Source organism: Lissotriton vulgaris, chromosome 1_1, assembly GCF_964263255.1.
Source record: "Lissotriton vulgaris chromosome 1_1, aLisVul1.2, whole genome shotgun sequence".
Lineage (NCBI taxonomy): Eukaryota > Metazoa > Chordata > Amphibia > Caudata > Salamandridae > Lissotriton > Lissotriton vulgaris.
In genome coordinates, this window is record NC_141685.1 from 1,743,022,241 (window position 1) to 1,743,047,246 (window position 25,006).

The following is a 25,006-nucleotide window of genomic DNA, read 5'->3' on the forward strand; positions in this document are numbered from 1 at the left end:
TCTCTGCCCCCTCATCCTGGCTTAGATGACCCATGCAGGCAACATCTAGTCCCTCTATTGTGTGGCTGTCTGTGAGGAATACACAAAGGCCAACTGTCAACTACACCTAGCCATGTGACCCAGGTATAGGCTGCAGGCACAAAATGCTTAGGACAAGAATATGCAAACGTTTTAAAAGTTATGTTTCAGAATTGTAACTTAAAATCTGACTTTACCATTAAAGAGGATTTGAAAATTACAATTCCTCAGACCCCAAACATCTTTCTACCTTCTCCTTATCAAACGTTAGCACTGATTAAATGTAATAAGCTAATCCAATGTCATCCTATGAGAGAGATAGGCCTCTCACAGTAGTGAGAAACTAATTTGTGAGTTTTTCACTACTAGGACATGCAAAACTTAAAGGTATATGGTCAACTTTTTAATTACAACACACCCTGCCCTATGGACTGTCTAGGTCCTTCATTAGGGGTAACATATACATTAAACATTGATTTATAGGCTTTCCAAGGGGATTATTTTGTCAAGTCGAATTGGCAGTTTAAAACTGCCAACAATTCTACAGTGGCCGGCCTGAGACCTGTTTTAAGGGGCTACTTAAGTGGATGGCACAATAAGTGCTGCAGGCCAACTATTGGTATTTAATTTACCAGCCCTTGGTATATGATGTACAGTATAGCACTTTACAAGGGACATATAAGTAAATGTAATATGCCAATCAGGTGTAAGACAATTTTACTATATTTAATGAACTCAGCACAACCACTTTAAGAACTGGTTAGCAGTGGTAAAGCACACATAGTCCTAAGGCCAACAAAACAAATTCAGCAAAATAGGAGGAGAGAAGGCAAAAACATTTGGGGGTGACCCTGCAGAGAGGGTCAAGTCCAACAGCACAGATTTAAAAGAGCCCATGGACTCTTCCTACTTAACTGAGTCCTTTCATCTTTATCTCTCCCACTTAATTATGTTCTGTAAGCTGTAGAGCTTGTGTTTTTGCAGTGAAGAAAAACTCTGAAATCCTAACCTGTGTGATCAGGAGGATGGCCTTGTGGGAGTTTGGTATACTAACAATTCTAAAAAAATAAGCACATATTTTAAAAGTGTAGAACATTTTGGAGCCAAAGCTGGAATGTAAATGAATAGTGGCACTCCCATCCAGTGGCTGCACTGAGTGTGACTGACCTAGTGAAGTGTTGTGGAGACTGAAGAGTAGGTAGAACTTTTTTTTTAATTATTATTGGTCAGAACAGAAAGGGCGTGGTAAGCAGAAGGGCATCTGAAAGCTATCACTGTGTCTGATTCTCTGCACCGGATGCAAACTGGGTTTGCAGACCATTGTTCATGGCAGACAGTGACTGAGGGAAGTCAGCAGTCTCTGGATTTGTTTCATAGGAAGGAGTGTGCACTCATAATCATCCCAGTGCTCTACGTTGATGGTCAGTCGTCTAGTTGCACCTATCAGCCTTCAGGATCTGCAGCACGATGTAGGCCTCAATGGCTATAAAGGAAGCATGTAAGGAAGACATTTTCCTTCTCCTTGATGCACAGAAATGGACAGAGTTCTTGGCTGCAGGGGTATTTATATTCTCAACTCCCCTAGGTGACTGCCAGCTGTTTGACAGCCAGATTCCTCAGAAGGCGGCCATCTTTGTCCATTGGAGACAGTGTCCTCTTCAGGGAGCTCGGTCCTCCCAAGTGGGATGTTCCATCAGGATTCTGAGGATGCCAGGGAGTCAGACGACATGGGAAACAAATCTGGACCAGCTGCTCTGCCTCCGCTGCTTGTCCTTGAGGTCTGTGTTATTAGGTTTACCCTGTATATTGGAGAACCACAAACAAAGCCTGAGATTGTCCTATCCTGACAGACAACCGAGGCCCAAAATCGATGAATGATGACTGAAACTGCACCAGGGAGTAGAGATATGTACTGCCCACCAGCCCCTTGTACTCTTGCAGAGATCTGAAGAGCTAGAGATGGCTTGACTCTAGGCATGTTTGATCTGTCCAAGGTCAGGGTTAGTTTACTGGTGATCACAGGGTTCCCTGATTCCAAATGGGAACCATAAGAGGTGCTAGAGAGATGGAGCTGACGGTAAGTAAATATCCCTTGGAGAACATCGGGGCATTTAGTTTGGGCACAACTTTTCACAGTACATAAGCAGTTTTAGAATCGAGGTGATGGCATGACAGTGGTGAACAGTGAACCGGTAAACGAAAATGGCTTGAGGCAGACAATAAGGAATAATTGTCCTGAAATGGCGAGGAAATGTGGTAATTGTGTTAGAGATAAATTGTTGCTCAGAGTCTGTAGGCCTTATTATTCTACGCCAGACTTTAGATGGTATGTTTTACTATTCTACAAATTACCGCTTCTAGGCGAATTTCATGTAGGGCATCAGCGTGATTTAGAGGAGTTTTCCTCTGTCAAAAAATAATAATCCTCTGCCACTTTTTGGTTGTGTGGGTGCAGCCGGCATTCTGTGTTTAGCAGAATTTAACAACTTTCAGGCAAAAAAATGGTTGCGTCATCTTAGCTGGGCTCTGGGTAGGAAGGGAGCGGAGCCTGCTGTGCACAGAAATGGGCGTGTTTCTTGGGGACTCCAGCGTGGCTGCCTTTCCAAGGCTTTGCTGAGGAGGAATCTGTGAGGGGTCTTGATGTTGGTGGGTCCTGAGCAGTGGAAGCGACAGCAGATCTGGTGATCACCCTCCAGACCCTGGTTTACAACTTTACAGGGTCCCCGAAGGGCTGGGAATGGCCGGAAAAGGTGTTCCTTCCCTGAAGCAAGAGCAGACCAACATCTCTACCACTCACTGATGAGGGTCCAAAGGGCTGCCAAGAGAGATTTATTGAGTGAGTTCGCGCTGTGGGGATGTTGCAGATTTTCTTGGAAGAACAAGCTCTTAAATTTCTACGATTACTGGTAGTGTGTGGCAGCAAGAAGACTAGACCCACTGTGGAGGATCGAAGGGTCGCCATAAGGAAAATGCCTTTTACACATTTCAGAAGATATCGCCAAGTCCTTATAGTAATCATATTTAATAAAAATGGTTGGACCTCCCTCCCTGCTGCATTTTCTTTAAAGAGTCTCCAGCTAACGATTCAACAAATCTTGTTTGGAAGAATCAGTCACTCTATAATGGCTTCACAGTTTCTGGAACGGCGAAGCTAGGCTTTTCCACGGTCGACCGACGTTTCAGCAAATACAAATTTATGAAAATACAATTCACCAAAAATGGATAATTGTTTTCGTTGGCAAACCAGTCTCTTGTTAAAAGCAAGGTGTGGACTGTTTTTGACTATGTGGTCTCTCAATATCGAGCTGACTGACTATCGAAAGCATTCTATCCATTGTTCTTTGTGGCGTGATAAAGCAGTGAGGTAGATGTAACACTGTCCTCAGTTGTGCTTTTTAAGAGTGTGCAGGTATATAGTCCATGTCACAAGAATGTTATCAACTTGAGGAGAACAAGCAGGTTTCAATGTGGAAACTCTACCTGAACGTGTCATATGCCCTGTAGGAACCTCCGTACGTATGGCCTGAAATTAAAATGTTTTGGACGGATGCTAAAAATGCCACTAGGTTTGCTCTTAAAGAAAGGGCTTAATCATAGCAATGGTGCTTTTTAGATTTACCAAAACATGGAAAGTGGAGAATTTTTACAAATCGTACTTTTTTGTAAGTACATATTGCCATGCATACATACTAATGCTCAAATCCCCTTTTATGCAAAAGGACGGATTGCGCACCTCTCCTGGGCCCATCGTAATGCATTCCTGCAATGTCTGGCCACTGCCTGGGCAGAGAAAACTTTTGTGGTACAATTTCAGGAGCCAATAGATGGTTTTAACAAATAGGTCTATTAGGACAAAAGATGACTGTGGTTGGTGTTCCCTCTCCAGCTAGGCACCAACTGTCTCTCAAGAGAACCTTACTGAGTCATGGAACATATACTCATTAACATTCTGCAACTGTGTTTAAAGGTACAACTACTATTGTTTAAAGATACAACACATCGTCTCTCCTTTACAAAGACGACTTGCACTTGAAACAAGAAGGACAACGCAACTGGTGCTCACGTAAAGCGATCTGATACCTTCGGGTCAAGTTTGCACTGTATAAAACTCTGGGGGGTAACAAAAACAAGAAAATACAGACAGTTAATGGAATACTAACGGATAAAATGTATATAAATAAAAAAGTAAATATTAGTTTATTCAAAATTGCAAATCTCCGAAAGTTCTTCACCGATTGCTTTGAAATTTTGACACAACGTTAGATTCGAATACGCGCATGTTTTTATGTAAATGTAAATGTGGGTGTACTTGTAAAGCGCACTGTGACTCCAAGGAGTATCCTGGTGCTGAAGACCGCTGGGGAACCCGTCCTGGTTTTCCTTGTGAGATGGTCCCTTTCTGGGTATCTCCAAGGTGAAACCAGGCATCCCTGGCGTCTGTGGGGGGCCATTGTAGAGATGAGGTAAGCTTAATGCCCAGAGTTGCTGAGTGTGTTCCCTGGTTAGAGTAGGCACCGAGGCGAGAATTATCAAGTCCGTTTGACCCTGGTCTACGACCCTGCCGCGTCGGGGATTGAACCCTGGTCCCGGGCCGTTCTCTGCTTACGGGTCTGCCACCTCTAACCAGTGAGCCATACCACTCCACTCCACTTTATATACACAAGGTTGGATTCCAATACGCGCGTGTCGAATACACGTGTGTTTTTAATCGAAAGCCCGAACAGACACATAAAAATGTCAATGTTCATTTGTTCGAAATCTTAAATCTCCAAAACTTCTTTACCGACTGCTTTGAAATTTTGACACAACGTTGGATTCGATTAAGCGCGTATTTATATATACACAACGTTGGATTCGAATACGCGTGTGTCCAATAGGTGTGGGTTTTTAATCGAAAGGCCGAACAGACCCTATCTATTTGGTTGCTAAGCAACAACTGCAAGGGACGCATAGAGACAATAGTCTACATATATTAGGATGGACAGTTGGTGTCAGGATGGCAGACCGAGAAGTGGGTGGAGGGAGGGGGGAGGAGTTGGTTCACTTTGCAACATTAAGAAAGGACGCATAGAGACAATAGTCTACATATATTAGGATGGACAGTTGGTGTCAGGATGGTAGACCGGTAAGTGGGTGGAGGGAGCGGGGAGGAGTTGGTTCACTTTGCAACATTAGCGCGTGTTTATATATACACAACGTTGAATTTGAATACTCGCTTATACAATACGCACATGTTTTTAATCGAAAGGCCGAACAGACCCTATTGATTTGTTTGCTGCGCAACAACTACAAGGGACGCATAGAGACAATAGTCACAAAAACATATTGTGTACCCACAAGCATTGTGAAACTAAACATATTAGTAACTTGCTCTTACTCTTTTCTTTCTCTTCCATTTAACCAGACTAAGCCACAGCAACGCGTGGCCGGGGACAGCTAGTACTAAATAAAATACTACCATGTGTACATTATTATACATTGCGTTATCACTTAAATATTCAAGTGGTCTACGGAGCCTTCATGTTCCCGGTGATCTGTGACCTCTCACTATCTGCGCATTGTCCCCCTCATTGTCGACTCCACCATCTCCCCTTTCATTGGGCCCTTGGTGCCTAGCACCCCTTCTACCCAAATACATTACCATCATCCATCAACATAAAACTGCTGCAACTATCCACTCCTTCCACTCTTGTATCATCCCCTCTCTCATTCCATGCCTCTCTTCTCATACTCCACTGTTCATCATTCTCCAAGATCACAAATAACTCGCATACTTCTTTGACTTTAAACAAACTTCAATATTTTGTTAGGCCACCTTCAACTTGCCCTTCTTCACTTTGACCAAATCACCCGTCTTTATTCTCCTACCATTTTTACCGTTAGCCTCACTGGTATCTTCATAGCCCTCCTGATCAATCAAAAACTTGATCCTTACTGGTGACATTTTGGCATTAGCCTTCCACTCCATCATAAAACATGAGGTAATGTATTTAGTTACACTAATTGTGGTCCGATATACCCATAATAAATCACTCACCATGACTTTGACACAACCTCTCTTCTCCACTGCCACTTGTATCACTCCCTTTATCTTAGGATGTGCCCTCTCAACATCACCATTCACCTGGGAATTGTACAGTGAAATGCATGAGCATAATATGCCACAAAAATGTAGATACCACTTCACTTAGTCTGATGTAAATTGAGTCCCATTATCTGTGAATAGTTTTATAGGATAACCTTTCTCTTTAAATACTTCACCCAACACCCTGATTGTGTTCTTTGTTGTGATTTCTCGCTTACATATGATAGCTAGTAATTTGGAATGCACATCTACCATGATTAGCGCAAACCTTAAAACAGAAGTACCCCAACGCAAGGGTCCTTTAAAATCTGCACACACCGTATGCCACAGTAACCCTGGATCCACAATCACACCCATTATCAATTGCTCCCCCACTTTCAATCTCTTCTCACCTTATTTACATTCCCTACATCTCACTACCCTTTAAGTCACATCCTTATCCATACCGGGCCACCAGAAATTTCCCGCAGTCTTTTTCTTTTGCAAGGTTTGTCCCATATGGCCACTATGTGCCATTTTGAATAATTTAAATCTCAAACCCTTTAGAGGTACATATTCATCCCCTCTTGATATTACTTTACCATCATATACTGATATTTCATCCACTGTTTTTACATATGGTCTCACAGACACTGGTACCGAACTCTTCCGCCTACACCCTTTAGAAATCCTCTTCAACACTTGCTGTATGGATTCATCATTCGTTGCTTAAGAATCAGAACAAAAGGGAGGGGGACTGAGGGGTTATTTTGGGTATCTGATGGTTCACTCTCTAGTGGGATGCACCAAGAGTTCTTATGTCCAATCTGTGACCAATATCAGCTTATCTGAGAAGGTCTGCACCTGAAAGTTGTGCAATCCAACCCTGCAGATGCTTTTTTTCTGACAAAGACCCAAAGACTTTTGATGGAACTGAAACACACTGACAGCTCTTAGGGCAACACGGAATGCTACCAGGGTCTGCCCATCTACAGTTCCTCATTTTGATGAAAACAATATCTGCCATTAAAATTGGACCCAAGGTAGGGAATATGTGGAGGGTTGTGTCACACTGGGCTTTAAATATATTATTGTTGATGGAGTCCATGTGCTGTCCATGCAAGCATTGTTTAAAAAAAAGCTTAAATGACCTTAGAGGCTGCCCATTACTTACAATTGGGTGGCTTCCACGTCACTCTTGTCACCTTGCTTCTTACTGCCAGCCTCTCACCTCCTCATGCATTCTTCTAGGAGCTTCTGTCCCTGCCATGGAGCATAGACCTAGAATAGCTTCCTGTTTGCAGCTATTGTCCTTCCACGGGCTGCTCACTGCTTCTCTTACCTTTTTGGGTTGAAGCCTACCAGACTTCCCACCTGTCTGGTTTGCGAACAACATCTTGGGGACGTTCAGAAAGCTTCCATGGGAATGCATTCTGCCCATTGTTTGCCACTGTATTTATGGTTTAAAACTCACATTTGCTTGTTTTCTATTTGCTGGCTCTATTTGTTTTAGGATGTCCAGCTCGAGTTCGTTGCTTCCCATGTCCAAACCTTATTTATTGTATTCGTCCAGCAATGCTTGATTTCTGTAAAGAGGCCCTTAAATCTTGTTCTAATCTTGTCACATTTGCTGTGCATTTAAAGACAGAGGTCAAGTGTCAGGCTCTCTCTTCCAGGGACCTTGGTGTTTACTTTGCTTTCTCTGACTTAAGTGAGACGATTTATGTGACACTCATGCTAGCTTCAGGGGATGCTTGAGGAAGGCTGTACAATGTTATTTTTTTCTAGCACACAGCAAAAATTACATTTTTTTTTAACTTCGCAAATATTTCAGAATTAGAAAGGTCCCAATGAAGCAAATGTTTTGTTAATTCTGACGGGGTTTTAAACAAATATTTAAAAATGATCAAAACAAATCAATTCACTAGGTTTTGTCATTTCCACAAATTATTGTTTGTGTGCTATATACTTTTTTCACTGAAACTGTATGTCTGCAAATATAATGGTGATTTCAATTGAAAATGTGTTGTCTGTAATGGAAGCGTGCCACTATACTATGCATATTCCACGCTATGCCGCTCCACTCTATTCTGCACCACTCACTCCATGTCACTGCACTCTACTCTGCACCACTCCACTTTATACCACACCACTGCACTGTATGCCACTGCACACTACTAATCTCTGCACTCCACTCTAAACCACTGCACTCTACGTCACTTCAATCTACGACTCTGTTCTACACCGCACCACTCTACTCTGTGCCTTTGCACTTTATGCCACTCTACATTACACCACCTCACTCTTGGCCACTGCACTCTACACCAATCTAGTCTAGGCCACTCCACTCTACTGTGCACAACTCCACTCTACGTCACTCCACTCTACGCCACTCTGCAACACTTCACTCCTTGACACTGCATTCTACGCCAATGCACTCTACTCAATATCACTCCCCTGCACTCCGTGCCAATCCCCTGTATGCCACTGTAATCTACCCTGCACAACTGAAGTCTAGGCCACCGCACTCTGCACCACTTTAAGCCATATACCACTGCAGTCTACTCTGCACCCCTAAACATCACTCTACTTTCCACCACTCTAGTCTACGCCACCTTGCTCTACTCTGAAACAATCTACTCTACGCCACTGCACCCTACACCATTCTGCACCACTGCACTGTACGCCACTGCACTCTATGCCAGTCCACCCTACATCACTGCACTCTGTCACTGTGCTCTACTCTGCACCACTGTAGTCTACGTCACTGCTCCCTATGGTACTCCACTGCACTCAACGACACTCTACTATGTAAAACTGCACTCTCTGCCACTGAAATCTACCCCACTCTACTCTGCAACACTCCACGCCATTGTACTCTGCGCCACTATACTCTACTCTGCACCACTCTATGCCACTGCACTCTATGCACTTTACTCCGCACTACTCTACATCACTGCGCTCTATGCCACTTTATTCTGCAACCCTGCACTCTATGCCACTGCCCTCTACTATGCACCACTCTAATCTACACCACTGCAGTCTATGACTCTTCATTATACGGCACTGAATTCTATGCCACTGCATTCTGTGCAAATGTACTCTGTAATATTCTAAGCCAATGTGCTCTACACCAGTCCACTCTACTCTACACCCCTCCACTACACTGTTTGCTCTACTCAACTCTACACCACGCTCTGCGACTCCATTCTATGCCACTCCAATACACAACACTCTATGACACTCCACTCTGACACTCCACGCTACTCTTCTCTGTGTCACTAACTTTTATCTTTGCTGAAAAGCAGTTACACTGGCTAAAACCAATTGGCAAAGCGAATAGCTCTTGCATAGGTGCGACCACCGCCTGCAGTCTGTTCTTTTGACCAAAACATCATGTCCCCCCCCCCCCCCCCCCCCACCCACCCTGGTTGGTTTAGCAACTTTAACAAGAAAAAAGCATCATGACATGGTCAACACTTGCCACTTCATAGGGCTGTTTTTGTTTGTTTTTACTTTAAACATTGCTTTTTTTATTTGTCTTCCTGTGTTTAGATTTTTTCAGACAGTGCTCTGCAGTCTGTGTTTGGTTCCTTTTGCGTAGAAGTGAGAGGTGCCGGATGGCTGCTGTTATTTCTGAAAGCAGTATGACAACCCCTATAAATAGACAAATGATATGAATCTGTTCAATATCATATATCATTTCATACCGTTGTAAGCAGTTAAAGTATTCCTGTGGGCACTGCTACTGGCATATCCAAGAAAGACAGTGGTGGTGCCAGTGTGTAGACCGAGTTTTGCCCGTTGGTTTGAGCGGGGCAATGTTTAAGATGGATTTTCTGTCTACATCACACGAGAACTTTGTCGTAGACAGCATTTCTTATTTTAGGCACTTGCTTCCACTTCGGTCCGTTCTGAGGTAAATGTCGAGGAGAGGTGGGTCAGAAGATGGAGTTGGAAGAGTTCAAGCCATCTGTGATGGTTTATCAAGAATTCAATAGCTGGTATTATTCTGAATCCGCAGAGGCAGCAAGAGGGAATTGACCACCGCTCATTCAAAACAAAGATATCCATCTACTTCTTTGTACAAAGGGTGAGAAAAAAATCGAAGAAACATTGCTGTCAGTCTTTTCAGCGTACTCTTGAAAATGGCATGCAGTTTGTCCATCTGACCCTCGATTGGTGGAGGTGTGACAACGGTAAAACAAAAGCGCCATTTTCACTTGTTACTTGCTGGCCGCATCATAGCCCTTTTCTTATTTGTACTTTTACTAGATCTGGCATAGACGAAACCTGTTGGCTTTTCCAATGCTTGTTAAAAGCCAAGTAACCCAGATCATCTGAATAGTGCACAGATGCCTCCCTCTGATGGACAGATGCCGCTGGCACAGAAAGGGCAGACGAGTTCCTCTCGCTCGCGTTGGCATCTGAGCCTTTCTTTGGTCTGGCTTCTCGTTAAATGGCGGCGAGGTTGATGTCAGTCAGCAGACTGCCAAGTTTATTTTCCCCAACATGGTGCTCGCGTCATTAGCCTACATGTTTGTTGCAGTCAGAAAGCAAACGTGTGGGTTTCCTCTCAGGGAGCTGTCACATTTCCCAATTCTTTCCCTTTTGTTTTCCATTTAATAATAATCATCGCCGCCCCTTGGCGGCAGAATTTCAGTTTTTTTATTTTATTTTTTTATCTGCGTTTATGCCAAATGATATCGTGTTCTGGCTGCAGGATGTGGACAGATGTTCATAAGGGACCGCGTTGAAGGTCCGCCAGTCGTTTCACTTCACTCCCAAGGCACTTGCTCTCATTAATTCATGTTTATAAAATGTACCGAGATAGGCAAAGCAGAGAAGAGTGACAGCCCCAACCAGCTGCGTCAAAAAGAAAAAAATGGAAAGCAGCTGGCATGTCGAGTGTACCTTTCTGAGAACACAGCGAGGAATAATCATATTAAACAACCTCACTTATACGCCTGCCACTCTCCCAGTACTGTAAAATGCAGATTATGAATTCTTCCGTACGTCAGAGACGCCGCCCAGGTTATAGTGGTAGGCAAGCCATGGCTGGACTAATGCCTTGGCAGGTCGCCTCAAGTGAAAAGGTGGATCTTATAGTCTTTTTGTCTTCGCCTGCTAAGCAATACTGAACCTCATCTTAACCACATATTTATTTAAATTATCCGTAGTAATGCTTCATGCTAAATCTGCTGCAGAATACACTGACTGCCGTTTTTCTATTCCTGCTACCACATAAATCTATTTTCTTTAAGAGAAACACAATGAAATAAGGTGTATTTCTGAATAATGTGCGAGTTTCAATTTCATTTCATATGCTGCATACGTTGTGACCACGTAATGTGTGGTAGTAAGTAGCACATCGTTTTTTATGTGCAAATCAGTGCTCAATGTACTTGTTTATGGCGTCCCCTGTAGCTGTCTCAGTCCAAATGACACGGTAATAAAGAAACCAAGGACATTAAATACTGTTTGCACGTTTCCTATATGTCCCAGTTATTACTCATGGGGGAAATATTGCAGAATAATGCGCAAAACGTTTTATGTGACTGATTTTGCGCACCATATTTAACTACCACATGCTTCTGATGAGCAATTCCCTCTAAGTTATACCTGGAGGAAATTGCATATGCAATAATGTGCAGTGAGTAATCTTAGCACCAAATCCTGTAAAGGATGCAAAATAATGTAAGGTGGATTTGTAGAGCACTTCTTGTCACCCATGAGCGTATCCAGGCCCTGAGTGGGTGAGTGTAGGTGTGTGGTGAGGATGGGTCTAAATACAGGCGGTCACCATGGTCCAGCAAGAAAACGAATTGAATAATCAGGTCTTCAGCTTCTTGTGGAATTGAAGTGAGGAGGAGGTCCTGATGTGTTTTGGGAGATCGTTCCAGGATTTGGCAGATTGGTAGGAGAAAGATTGACCTCCTGTTCTGCTTCTGTGGCTGTAGAGTGTGTGTGCGAGTGACAGTGATGCAGAGCGAATTTGTCTGGTGGGTTGGTGGAAGTGAAGCCAGTGATTGAGGTATGTGGGTCCATGTTGTGTAGTTAACAGAATATGTGTATGAGATTTTTGAACTGGGAGCACATCTGGATGGGGAGCCAGTGGGGCTCTCTGAGGAGTGGTGTGGTGGTGCAGGTCGAGGATGAGTCTGACGGCTGCGTTTTGGATGGTTTGAAGCCTGTGAAGGAGATTGATTGAGAGGCCGAAGTCCACTCTGTTTGTGACTTGAACCTTTATGATGATACGTCTGGTGTCCAGTCGGAGCCACTTGAAGATTTTAAGTAGGAGGATGTGGATGCATGACAAGGTGAAAGCGTTGACCCAAAACTTCATGGTGAGGTTGGTGTCAAGGATGAGGCCTAGGTTCCTCGTGTGGTTAGTTGGGGTCGGTGTGGTCCAAGATCAGCAGTTCACCAGGTGGAGCCCCAAGATTTATTATTCCCAAAGATCAGCACTTCAGTTTTGTTGGTGTTGAGCTTGAGGCAGTTGTGTGTCATCCAGTTGGCCACGCTGGTCATGCATTGTTTGAAATTTGTCTTGGTGGTGACATTGTTGTTTAAGAAGGAAAAAATAAGCTGGATGCCGGCTTAGGAGATAATGTTGATTCCATGGGATCTGATGATGTTTGCCAAGAGGAGTCATATACATGTTGAAAAGTTGTGGGGGTGAGTGATGATCCCTGTGGGACTCTGCATATGCGGTTCTTAGGTTCTGATGTGAACAGCATAAGCCTGACTTGTGTTCTTCTGAAGAGGAAGGAAGCCATCCATTTGAGTGCTGGTCCTTGTAATCCTGCTGTGTGTAGTCTGGTGATGAATGTGTGTAGGGAGACTGTGTCAAAAGGGGCCGAGAGATCAAGGAGGAGGAAGAGGGCGGCGGTCTGTCCACAGTCGAGGATAGTGCGACTGTCGGCTGTGGCAGCAAAGAGAGCTGGTTCAATCCTGTGGTGGTTTCGGAATCCTGATTACGAGTTAACCTGAAGTTTGTGGCATTCTAGGTGGTCAGAGAGCTGTGTGTTGATGGTCTTCTCAATGACTTTGGCTGGGAAGGTGAGCAGCAAGATGGGTTGGTAGTTGCTGAGTACTTCAGGAATGACTGAGGGTTCTTTGAGGAGGGCAGTGATTTTGGTGTGTTACCAGCTGTCTGGGAATGTGGCTGTCTTGAGGGAGATGTTGATGATGAAAGTAAGTATGGTGCTGATCGTGGCTCTTCCCACGTTGTAGATATGGTGGGGGTAGGGGTCTATGGGAGAACCTAAGTGGACTGTCTTCACTATTGCTGTTGTGTCCTTGATGGATAGAGGAGAGAAGTAAAGAAACAAGAATGTTATGTTATGTTGCAGTGATTTATACCACACATGGTTGCCCAGACAAGGGCTTCCCAGCACAGGATAGATACGTTTCTTAACTGAGTAAGCAGTTTGTTCCATAGCGTGGGTGTCAAGACACAAAAAGACCTGCCACGCTGTCTAGTCAGCTTAAAGCGTGGAATTGGTGCCAAATTGAGGTTTGCTAATCTTAAAACCCTGATAGAGAGAGAATGCTGAAACAAGGGAACAAGCTGGTACACTGGCCTTATTAAGCATTTGATGAGCCAAACATAGCACCTTGAATGAGATCCACTTCTCCACAGGGAGCTATTGTAAACAAGTTCTAGACACCTGGCATAGCAGCCTTGCTGCAGCATTCTGGATTATTTGCAGTCTCTTTTTAACATAAATAGTCGGGCCCAGTTACAGACTGGTAAAATAATCTAGGCCCGAGATTATAAAGGCCCGTATGATCATCGTCTGCACTGATGGACAAAAAAAGCCTAAGATTTTTTCAAGCTCCTTAATAGGTCAAACCAGCATGATGTCAGTACTTAAATTTGTGGCTCAAACGATAGAAAACAAACATTGGCAAAGCCAGTACGTCTCACCTATGTGAGAGCAATTGGCTTTGTCAATATGTTTTAATCATGTTGTAGAGTAATGCAGCTGCTGTGCAGCATGGCTAAAAATTAGAGGTGAAAAAGTGCTATGACCAGGCCTTTTATATGGCAGGGTAAGGGGTAAGCAACAATAGTGGGATGGGTTTGGGGTGACAGGCAACACAACAAAGGGGGAGGGTTGTGAGGGGTAGCAGTGCAGGTAAGCAATGACGAGGAGGGGTGGGGTAGGAACAACAGGGAGGGGGTGAGGATATGTGGCAAGCAACCACAGGGAGGTGGTGGTACCAATGGGATAGTGAAGAAGGGGGAGGGCGGGGAATGGGTCAATCAATAATGCAGAAGAGGGACAAGGCAAGTGACAATGATATGGCAATGCAGAAGAGGAGGGGAATTGGGCAGACAAATATGGGAGTGAGGGAACGGGTCAAATAATGCAGGAGGGTGAGGGAAACAGAGCAAGCAAAGACAATGGGAAAACTATGTCGGGGGGACGGGGCAAGCAACGACATGTGACAGGAACATGGAAGATGGTCTGCAAACACCTGCTCTCTTCATGAGCTTTGCAGGTAGAAGAAAAAAGTAGCCCTGGTTAGAAAGTGCAAGCAGCGGAACGACATTCATATAGAAATGAATCAGTACTTGGGCCATGCTCCATGGGAGGGAAAGACGCACAAACAGTAAGTGAAGCTTGCATGCACTGACCAAACGGGAGCAAGCAAGTAAGAGTGATGATGACGCCAACCAGTGGTCAGCAACAGTCGAACTTTAAGCCTCCTTTAGCTAACAAAATGTCTCGCAAGTGGCAGAGCATGTACTGTCTCAGGCGAGTCTTAACAAGCCACATAAACCTTTTGTGCCAAATCCTGATCGAGCGTTTGTGTCACTTTTTTGTATAAGTAATGCTGTTAAAGTTAATTATTTTGAATTTATTATATTGGCCATGTTTGAAGTTCCTGCATGCAGTACCTCAATAGATTCCATTGTTGAATCAAATGGTTTTCATCTGTGCATTATGTGTATAAAAAGTGAATCGGCAGGTAACAGTGGCAAAGCAGATAGGTTTAATGCTCGTTCCACTAAAGTAAGTGTAGAAGTCCGTTTGGAGATTCACACCTCTGCTTGAATAAACATTTGAACTTGTTTCCAATTCACAAGCCTTTCTAAGAGTATGCATGGAAAGGTGTGCCAGTTGCAGGTGGGAAAGTCATGTGACTTTTTTAGTGGTAGGCTTTTTCCCAATACATAAATGTATACTCAGTACAATTCTGTATGGGAAAGGGGAGCTCCACTGTGCAGACTTTCTTTTTTTGCCCTCCACAAAGAAAACATTTTTTTCCAGTGGAGAAACCACTTCACTCACACCCAGCAAAGTTTGGTGGTGTTCTGTTCCTTTCTACCCATGAAGGGAATTTGAAGGGAATTTACCCTAGTCTGTTTCAAATACAAATCTCTGAAATTTTCTAGGGTAGGGCAGGGGCATAACAAACAGCCCTTCGTTTCATTTGGGGCAATAGGATTAGGCTTTCCAAGGCCCCTGTCCTATTAGGCATCCACCTGGCATTAATACATTTTCTAGAATCACAGATGTTGTTTTATTAGAACCTGTGCACTAAAAACGTAGTCATTGTGCTAACACAAGTGAGAAAACTAGTTGGACTGCAACCACCTCACAACCCACTGACCAATATTTGAGTGAAATCTGCTTCTGATAATAATAAATCCCATCAAACATTACAGATATAGTTATCGGAACCACAAAGCCTCTTTAATTAGTGCATAACATACTGAAGATCGCAAAAAAAATTCATCTTTTTAAAGATTTATTTTAGACAATATCCAAAACTAGTGCATACAATATGAATTGTAGCCAGAATAAAGGCAAATAAAATTGAAATTGCAGCAACGTTTACTGAGAGCGTACGTAAAAGCAAAAACCTCCAACATGATGGCAGGCATGTTTATTGGAATTCTACCCCATTCTGATACTTCTAAGCACTAAGCCAATTCTAGCACGGCAGGAAAGAAAACCTGTCTTGAGTTTCAGATTGTTCACACCTGCATTCCTCTTTGAACAAAAGGACTTATGTTCGTTTTAGTAGCAAGGCCTGCTATCCTGTCGCTCAAGGACATATAACATAACCCACAACAATATATATATATACAGATAAGTGTCCCCTTAAAACAATCCAGGAGAACCACTTAGTGAATCTGGCTAATGTGCCTAAGATTGGCAGTGTAGTCAGTGAATCTAACTCTACTAAGGCATAAAATGATACAATGAATCAATAATTTTTACATATTCCTCCAATTGACTGTCGACGTGTCCACGTTTCAGCCTTTTCGTTGTTGGCCTCTTCAGGACAGGGTTAAACAACTGCAGTTGTTTTGCATGTCGGGCGGATACGAAGGTGTCCGGAGCTTTCCCTCCTAAGAAATTTTCGTCAATTGGATGGGCATTTTCCGTAATATTTAATAAACGAAGAAAGGTACTGACGCAGAATGGATGTATAGGAGGGTACTACCTTAGTGGAAATAAGTTATATTGTGCTAAGGGCGAGAGCGCCCGAAGCGTGGCCGAGTGCGGTTCTTTGGCTCTGGCTCCAGAACTTGTGTGTTTAATCCTGTCCTGAAGAGGCCAACAACGAAAAGGCTGAAACGTGGACACGGCGACAGTCAATTGGAGGAATCTGTATAAAATATTGATTCATTGTATCATTTTGTGCCTTAGTAGAGTTAGATTCACTGACTACACTGCCAATCTTAGGCACATTAGCCAGATTCACTCTAAGTGGTTCTCCTGGATTGTTTTAAGGGGACACTTATCTGTATATATATATATATATATATATATATATATATATATATATATATATATATATATATATTGTGGGTTATGTTATATGTCTATTTGTGTATTGATTTTGTATATGTGTGAATTATTGTATTAAGTGGTTTATTTTCACTGTTGAGGAACACCACCGCCATTTCAAAAAATAAGATATATTCATGATGAATAATAGTTATTCAAGAGAGAGTAATTAAAAGTACTCGACTCAAGCTAAATTTGTTGTATTTATTCCTTTAATACCAATTGTTTTGTACTTCTATTTTTGACCTTTACCCAGGTATTGAAGGGGTAGTTGGGTATATCCCTGTGGGTTGTCCATGATCTTGTCGCTCAAGGTCAGCTGCACTGATAACTTTAGCTAGCAAAGCCTAAGTGTCTCCCTTCCCGGGAGCCTTCAGTTAGATGCAGTGATATGATTCTGCAAAACCTGTACCCACTTGATGTGAAGATTCCCTTCTAGATTCTAACTGATGTGAAGATTCTCACTCTTTGTGCTCTGCTTTTACAACATTAATTTATTGATGTTGAAACCCCAAGAATAAGCAATTAGCGAATTACCTGATGCCCTTTTCAATTATTTTCATTCTGCAAGACTGATTTTTTTTGAATGACATTAAACAAGACATGTAGTTATCAACCTTCTAGAAATTCTTCAGAAATTAATAATTAAATGATGTAAAACAGAAAAATCAGTGTTTAGATCAAATACTGCAAATATGTCAAAGCAAACTTGATTATCACATTTCAAAACAGAATAGTATACATTAAATGTGCATTACATCAATTGCACGCACTCACGTTTGGTTGTTTAGCACATGTAACTCAAGAAGGGAAATACGCTGAAGGAAATAGATGTAATATTCATAACTGCCTCTTCTCACTGCACTTGCTGCATTTATTTTTAAAAAGTCTTCTGTCACCCTCTCTTGTGCTGTTTTTAAGAAGGCCTAACTTGGTGTGGAGGGGCACATCCACGTACTACACAGATGGGCCACCTCAGATGTCATTACACAAGTGAGAGAGAAACTTATGAATGTCCAAACATTGAGACTTTTTTGAAGTGATCTACCAACTCCCAAGGCAAACCATGCCTTGTAACAACCACCTCTCACCCCTTATATGTAGTTTACACATGGGTAATTCTAAACAATTGTAGAGTACACTGGTGTTAAATGATTTAAACCTTGTAGTCATCTTTGTGAATACCTAGCAGATATAAATCTAGCCATTTTTGGATGTAAATTTACTTCTATGGATAAAAGTACCTTTGGAAATCGACCAATTCATTCTATTAATTCAAGCTTCCACAACACCCACCAACAGCTCCTCACAGAGGTGGGCCAGATGCTTTCTACAGTACACTAGTCTCTCTATGGTTGATTGAATGAGTTCTAGGTTTAACCCGTCAAGAATTGTTGAAGGTTTGGTAATTGACAAGCGGGATGAAAGTCTAAAATTAATTTCCTGAATAAGTAAAGGGCATTGCAAATATGATGTGCATAATGGAAAATAAATACCACTTATATATGATGACACATATGTATGAGCATACTGAATGAAATAAGCTGACAGCAGAACCTTAGTCTAAAATGGTGCTTTAAACTTTTTTAGTGGTAAAAAACCTTTCAAGAAAAATGTCATTTTTATTTTTATGGACTGGAATCCAAGACAATGCATATGTGTTAGATGTTGACCGATGGAACAAACACTTCAGCACGTAGAAGCTTTTTCTGGTGCACAATTTGTTGAAGTATAAGCAGGTAATGGTTGGTGACCAGTGAAGTTTCCGTTAGATTGGCTTGGTAGGTACTTAGCGGGGAAAACTTATGCTGAAAAAAAATTTTCTTGGTGGGATTTGGCTGTCCTAGATACTGTTGCACAATGTGCAGTCTGAGATCACCACAGTGGCCTCTCCCAATTAAACTACATCATGTTTTTGGAACAAAAATCTTTCAAATATCATTGCATTTTCAAGTTAGATGGTCACGGATTTGATGAAATCTCACTAGGTAAAACTGATATGATGAGCAGATTGTCGCAGCTAAAATCTGTTGTAGGCTTTATTGGACTCCATCAAGAATTAGGAAATTGAAGTCGTTTGCGATGTTGTAATTTTGGCTGGGAAGTTGGTGAGTTAAAAAAATATGCAAACACAAAAAGATGATGACTGAGCTCTGAAACTCACACCCAGTCACTATTAGATCTGGGTTAAATCCATCATCATTATTTTGCTCACTTCGCCACCCCAGTTCAGACCCAGCCAAGTGCAAATCAGACTTGACCCTGTTACTCATTGGAACAGTCCAGCCTGAGCTGCAAAGCCAGGTCTTCCGTGGACCAAAAACAAGCATCCTGGGAATGGTTTTGGGGTAACACCCCTCATCAGCCTGGCTAGTTTGAATCCAATGGCAAAGTGAGCAAAGGGCCCACGTCTGGGCATACCCTGCCGACTTAGAGCAAACAAAGCAAACACAAGGGATGATGGACGCAGCACTAAAACTTTTCAAAAATATGCAACATCATTGTTCCAAGATCTGATAAAGCTTAGTAAAAATGCCTCCAATAAACCAAATTTGATCCTGGGTAATGTCATTAAAGGGGATCCAAAATTGGTAATTTTGAATTTTATTGCCAACCTAGGTATGCAAAAATTCTCGAACTACCAATAACAAAAGCAGTTGTGGTAGGAAAAACATTACTAGCAAGAAAATAGCAGGGTAATGGAAATGTTAACATAAACAAGTGAATAAATTAATGCTCTAAAATAGCAACAACGGATAGAATAGCTTTCATAGAAAGAAACAGAATACATTTTTTGAGACAGCATTAGAGAAATTCTACGGCCTTCTCAACTAAACGAGTTATGAATGATTGCATGTACCGCAACCGAGACTACTGTATATAAATAGTGTAGTATTGTTATATCTATTTAAAATAATCTGTTAGAAGAAGTTGTGTTGGTTGCTAAATTCCAAATATTATTTGACAATCAATCAATCAGGATTCGTAAAGCGCTGCTTACCACCTGCGGGGGTTTCCCAGCGCTGGGGGGCCACTGCTGGTCACTGTTAGTCGAACAGCCAGGTCTTTAGTCTGTGTCTGAATTCCTGCAGGTTGGGTGAGGTCCAGAGGGGGAGGCTGTTCCAGGTTTTTGCAGCCAGGTAGGAGAAAGAGCGGCTACCACTTCTCGTTCGGTAGAAGTGCGGGGTGTGAGCGCGGGAGAGGGAGGCGGAGCTTGAACCTGCTGTCAAGTATGATGCAGAGGTTCCTGGCGTGTTTTGCAGGTGTGCGGATGGGGGCCAGGTCAGCTGGCAACCAGGTGTCGTTCCAGGGGTTGGTGTTTCTCAGGAAAATGAGCATCTCTGTTTAGTCAGTGTTGAGCTTGAGGCACTTATTCTGCATCCAGTTTACGACGCTGGTCATACATCTGTGGAAATTATTTTTGGTATGAACGGGGTCGGCGGATAGGAAGAGTATGAGCTGAATATCAGTGTATGAAATGATGTTCATGCCATGGGCTCTGACTAGGGTGGCCAGAGGGGCAATGTTTGCGTTGAACACGCGGGGCTTAATTAGGATCCCTGCGGGATGCCGCAGATGATGATCTTTGGGCCCAAGGTGTAGGATGAGAGACGGACGCTCTGAGTTCTTCCGGCAAGGAAAAATGCAATCCAGTTTAGGGCGTCCCCTTGTGATTTCATCTGGTGGAGTTTTTTTAGCACGGTGTGGTGGGACTCCATACAGAACATTGCATAGGTCGATGAGGATCAGGGCTGCAGTGTCCCCCTGGGCTAGGAGGGCTTTGATGTCATCAGTGACCGCTATTAGGGTGGTCTACGTGATGTGTTTTGAGCGTAACCCTCATTAGGAGGGGTCCTGGAGGTTGTTGATGTCCAGGTGGATGATGAGTTAGCGATTGGTAGCTTTTTCCAGAACTTTTGCTGGGAAGTGCAGGAGTGAGATTGGTCGGTAGTTTTTAAGTTCCTCTGGGTTTTTTGAGGAGGGGTTTGATTTCTGTGTGTTTCGTTTTCATTGGGAAGGATGCCGATTTGTTGAGGATTGAGGGGAGCTCTTTGCTGATGGTGTTGTTTCCCAGGTTGAACATGTGGTGGAGACAGGGGTCTCAGGGGGCTCCTGAGTTGATGGAGCTCATGATGGTGCTGGTGGTTTGAGTGGTGAGAGGGTCCCATGCTTTGATTCTTGGTGTTGAGATGGAGTTGGTGAGGTCCGGTAGTTTGTGTGTGCTGGAGATGGGTGGTTCGAGGTCAAAGTGTTTGTAGATAGATGATATTTTTCTGAAGAAGTAGTCTGCAAAGGTGTCGCAGAGCGACTGGGAGGGGTGGGTGGTGTTTTCAAAAGTCTGAGGGTTGGAGGACTCTTTGACGATGCCGAAGAGTTCTTTGCTGTAGTTAGCGTTGGCTTCGAGGCGGGCTGTCAAGGAGTCCTTTCTCGTTTTTTTAACAAAGTATTATTTTATTTTAATCATGATTTTGTACCAAGGTGCACAGCTTAATAATTCATAATAATAAAAATCTGCAACATTACATGCTATTAACGTGTTTTATTGAACCGACTCATTTTAAAGAGTTGCTGAGGCCCCGGGAAAGACATATTTTGGAGCTCCTGTATGGAACAACTTTTCGAATTGCATTACCTATTTCCTACTATCTCAAGCTTGCATGATGACAATCAATACTAAATTATACAATAAACTCTAACAGGGTCACTCAAAACCAGTTGAAATATGTTGTACCTGTGAATCCAATAATCCTAAAGATGGCACTGAGTAGAGAGGCAGAGATAGAAGTAAGCAGAAACGGACAGACGTTCAGATAGAGAAATAAAATAGATAGAGGTCAAAGTTCACTTTCTCAGTGGGCCTCTTGGACAGTGGGGCCCCAGGATATTGCCAACTCTATCCATTTCTTAAAACGTCTCGGGTGTTGGGTATTTTGTTAATTAATATGCTGCAGACTCTTTTTCTAACTGTGGCCAACATTAAAGCAAACTACATGGATGATGGCGAGCATTGGTATGAATCAATCGTTCTAGAAATAATGAAACAATGCCTCATCTGATATTTTGATATGTGCCAGTCACTCTCTGTAAAATATTTGTCATGCTCAACTAATGACAGTTTTTGGAGCAAACATATTTACTGTTTGCTATACTTGAACTATACTTGGATTTTAAGCACATAATAGTAACATACTCTTTAGATAGGGTTAGCAGTTCTATCTTGACACATAATTATTATATTTTAGTGGAGAGGTTTGTGTTGCACCCAGTGTGATTTCTATGAGTGTTTCTGTATGTTCAATTTACGTCTCCCCTTTCTTGCTTGTCCCTTCTGAACTCTGCTCAGACATAGAAAATTCCCAAAGTTAAATAACTTCATCTTCTCTTCGCTACTGTGAGAATTCTTTAGCAGTGACTTGCATCAACTTTAGTGTGGTATAGCACTTTTTGATGCATAAATAGCATTTTGACTTCTGCATAAACATGTAAACCTTAGCAACGTTTCTGACATATGCCAGATTGAAACAAGTAGGCTGTTTTGAGGCATTTGCTCCTTTGCCGTTTTGAATCTCAGTTACTTTGTTGGTCATTGGATGCTACATACACTATTCTAATTTGCATATGCTAATCTGGATTACTGCTGTAAGGCGTTTTCCCCCTAACTTTGCACTTGAGTTTTTATATTTACATATTTCCTGATCTTTATCCAGAGTTGTCTGCACTGGCATCAATGCACACCGGATGTTGATAGTAAATGTTCATTACATTTTGTAAGCTATAACTAAGCAGCATTGCATTTGTGTAGTTTGTGCAGAGTTATGTTCCACCAGGTCTGGTGGCACAGTGGACTAATGCATCCACTATAGGGGCCTGTGTTCGACCTCATGGTCACAGGTTCTAATCCACTCAGCTTTTCATCAATCTGAGGTCGATAAAATGAGTACCATTGAGTTGGGTAACAATATACATCTATTATTCAGTGCCTTGAGACCTTTGGGTGATATGTGTGCTTTACAAATACACATGTTATGTTATGTTATGTTATGTTATGTTATGTTATGTTATGTTATGTTATGTTATGTTATGTTATGTTATAACTCTACACAAGCATTGATCCTATTCCTCCTTGGCATATGACATGTAAGCTGCATCATCTCTCCTCCCCGTGTAAGGAAGGAGAGCGCCTTAATTTGTACCACCAATGGAGACCCAAATCTTTGATACAATTAAGCGTCCAAAGGGAAGCAAAACAGAGGTATCTGCGCTTTTTACCATTAATTCCCATTGTTGTGCTATTCAGTAACTTTCCATGTGAGTAGAAGTAACACCGCTCAGCAGGGGTATTTGTAGGTATTGTGTTGGGATAGTGGTGGCAGTATGGAAGGAGGCAACAGCGATAGTACAAACTCCCATGACCTGCTTGATGCAATGCTCCATCGTCTGCTCACAATGCCAATTTTCGGGATAAGACCTATTGTGGGCTTCCTAAGAGCTTACCATTGGCTGGCTTTGATGTCACTCTCGTTTGCTTGCTGCTTATTCAGTGGATTGCCCTTCTCCAGCTTGCCCATCTTGCATTTGTCTCTCCGCTGGAGCATGTTTATCATTTCTCTGATTAGCTGGCTTCTCCCTTTCCACTGCTCACTTTTATGGAACTATTTTTTTCCTTTTCCTTTAAAAGAGCTCATGTGCTTTAAAGCTCTCTCTCTCTCTTTTGTGCTGCTTTCTCACAAGTATTTGCCCCCTGAAACTTAAAAAAAAAAAAAGTATTTGCCCCCTGACTTCTTCGCTGTGTTGCTTCCCACCACTTCCACCTTGTCTGTAATTGCACAGCAACGGCGATATATTTGCTAGGGTATGACTAAAGAGCAGACTTTTTAAGTGTTGTTTTTGTTTTATCACCTGTATTCCAGATATTGCATAAAAAGCACATCAGCTTTTTTTTGTGCTGGGGGAAGGGGTATATGCCACACTCACTCAGCTGGCATCTGAAGTAGACTTTAGCATGACACTTTTCCTGGACTCCCATAAACCTTTTTCCTGGGCTTCTACAGATGGCCAAATAGCTAAATTCTTTATAAATTAAATTAGGCCTTGCCAAGTTTTTCTGTGTACATTCTGACACTTCATTATTCTTTTTAAATTCTGTTCAGAGGTTCCTCAGTGAAAAGTAACCCATGACATTTATAAATATTGAAAATATTGGTTTCAATGTAGTTTTGTGATATCCTATATCTTTGCTTTTGCTCCAGTATTTTGATTTTTTTTCTGTTACTTTTTATACGACAGTACTTTGCAAACAAACGTTGACCAAACCAACTGCTCAGCTCTCTCATTAAAAGTTAATCTTCCCTTGCCTGCTGAAAGCTCACCTCTTGGTAGCCATCTCGTATTTGTTTAATTGAAAAGAGTTTTTTAATGGGGACAGGGGTGTAACTGTAACAAATGTATTAGCTCTTGCAGTGAGGGTTCTGCCACATACCTTTATTGCTTCCACCAAAACGTTGTGATACTGACGCTGCTTTTTAATGTTTTTCGTGTTCAATTATATGATTGTTAACATTGTCAAAAATTAAGTAAAATGTTTAAAAAGAAATTGCCTGCTTTACAAACACCTGTGCTTTTCTTCCTCAGCTGTGCAAGGCTCAGGTGTCATTTTTAAAACCGTGGAAGTCACGTTACATAAAGAAGGAAACACTTTTGGATTCGTAATACGAGGTACGTTTTGACTAAGAAGTAAGGAGACATGTACGCAGTTATGTATTAGATCTTCCATTGCAAATATTCCTACTGCTTATTCCTATTAAATCATGCTGTGGGGTCTTGTGTTAGAAAATTGTACACTGCTTTATGTTTGCTCTTTGTAATGTGTAAGCTTACGTCATGTGATTGGGTTTGGCAGCCCATTCTTAGCTCCCATTTTATTGGGTCTAACTTAAAGAACCTGTATCCAGTTGTCTTGCATTGCTACGTTGACTTGCTGTGTGTCAACATGGGATTGTTTTATCCAACGGTCTTAGACTCCCTTCATGCATGTTTTTTTTAATCAAATTATTCTGCTTTTCTACTGACTTCTTGCTGCGTGCTTTGTACATGGTGCCTGTCTTTTGTT

General features: G+C 42.3%; 1 protein-coding gene across 7 annotated transcripts in view; it reads left to right on the forward strand.

Annotated features, from left to right (window-relative positions):
- Positions 1 to 25,006, forward strand: part of GRIP1 (glutamate receptor interacting protein 1) — a 1,198,832-nt gene that overhangs the window by 955,760 nt on the left and 218,066 nt on the right. For all 7 annotated transcript variants that reach the window (XM_086919026.1, XM_086919023.1, XM_086919024.1 and 4 more), the window contains exon 5: positions 24,529 to 24,612. In XM_086919026.1, coding sequence (XP_086775152.1) covers positions 24,529 to 24,612 — 84 coding nt within the window. The remainder of the gene's footprint in view (positions 1 to 24,528; positions 24,613 to 25,006) is intronic.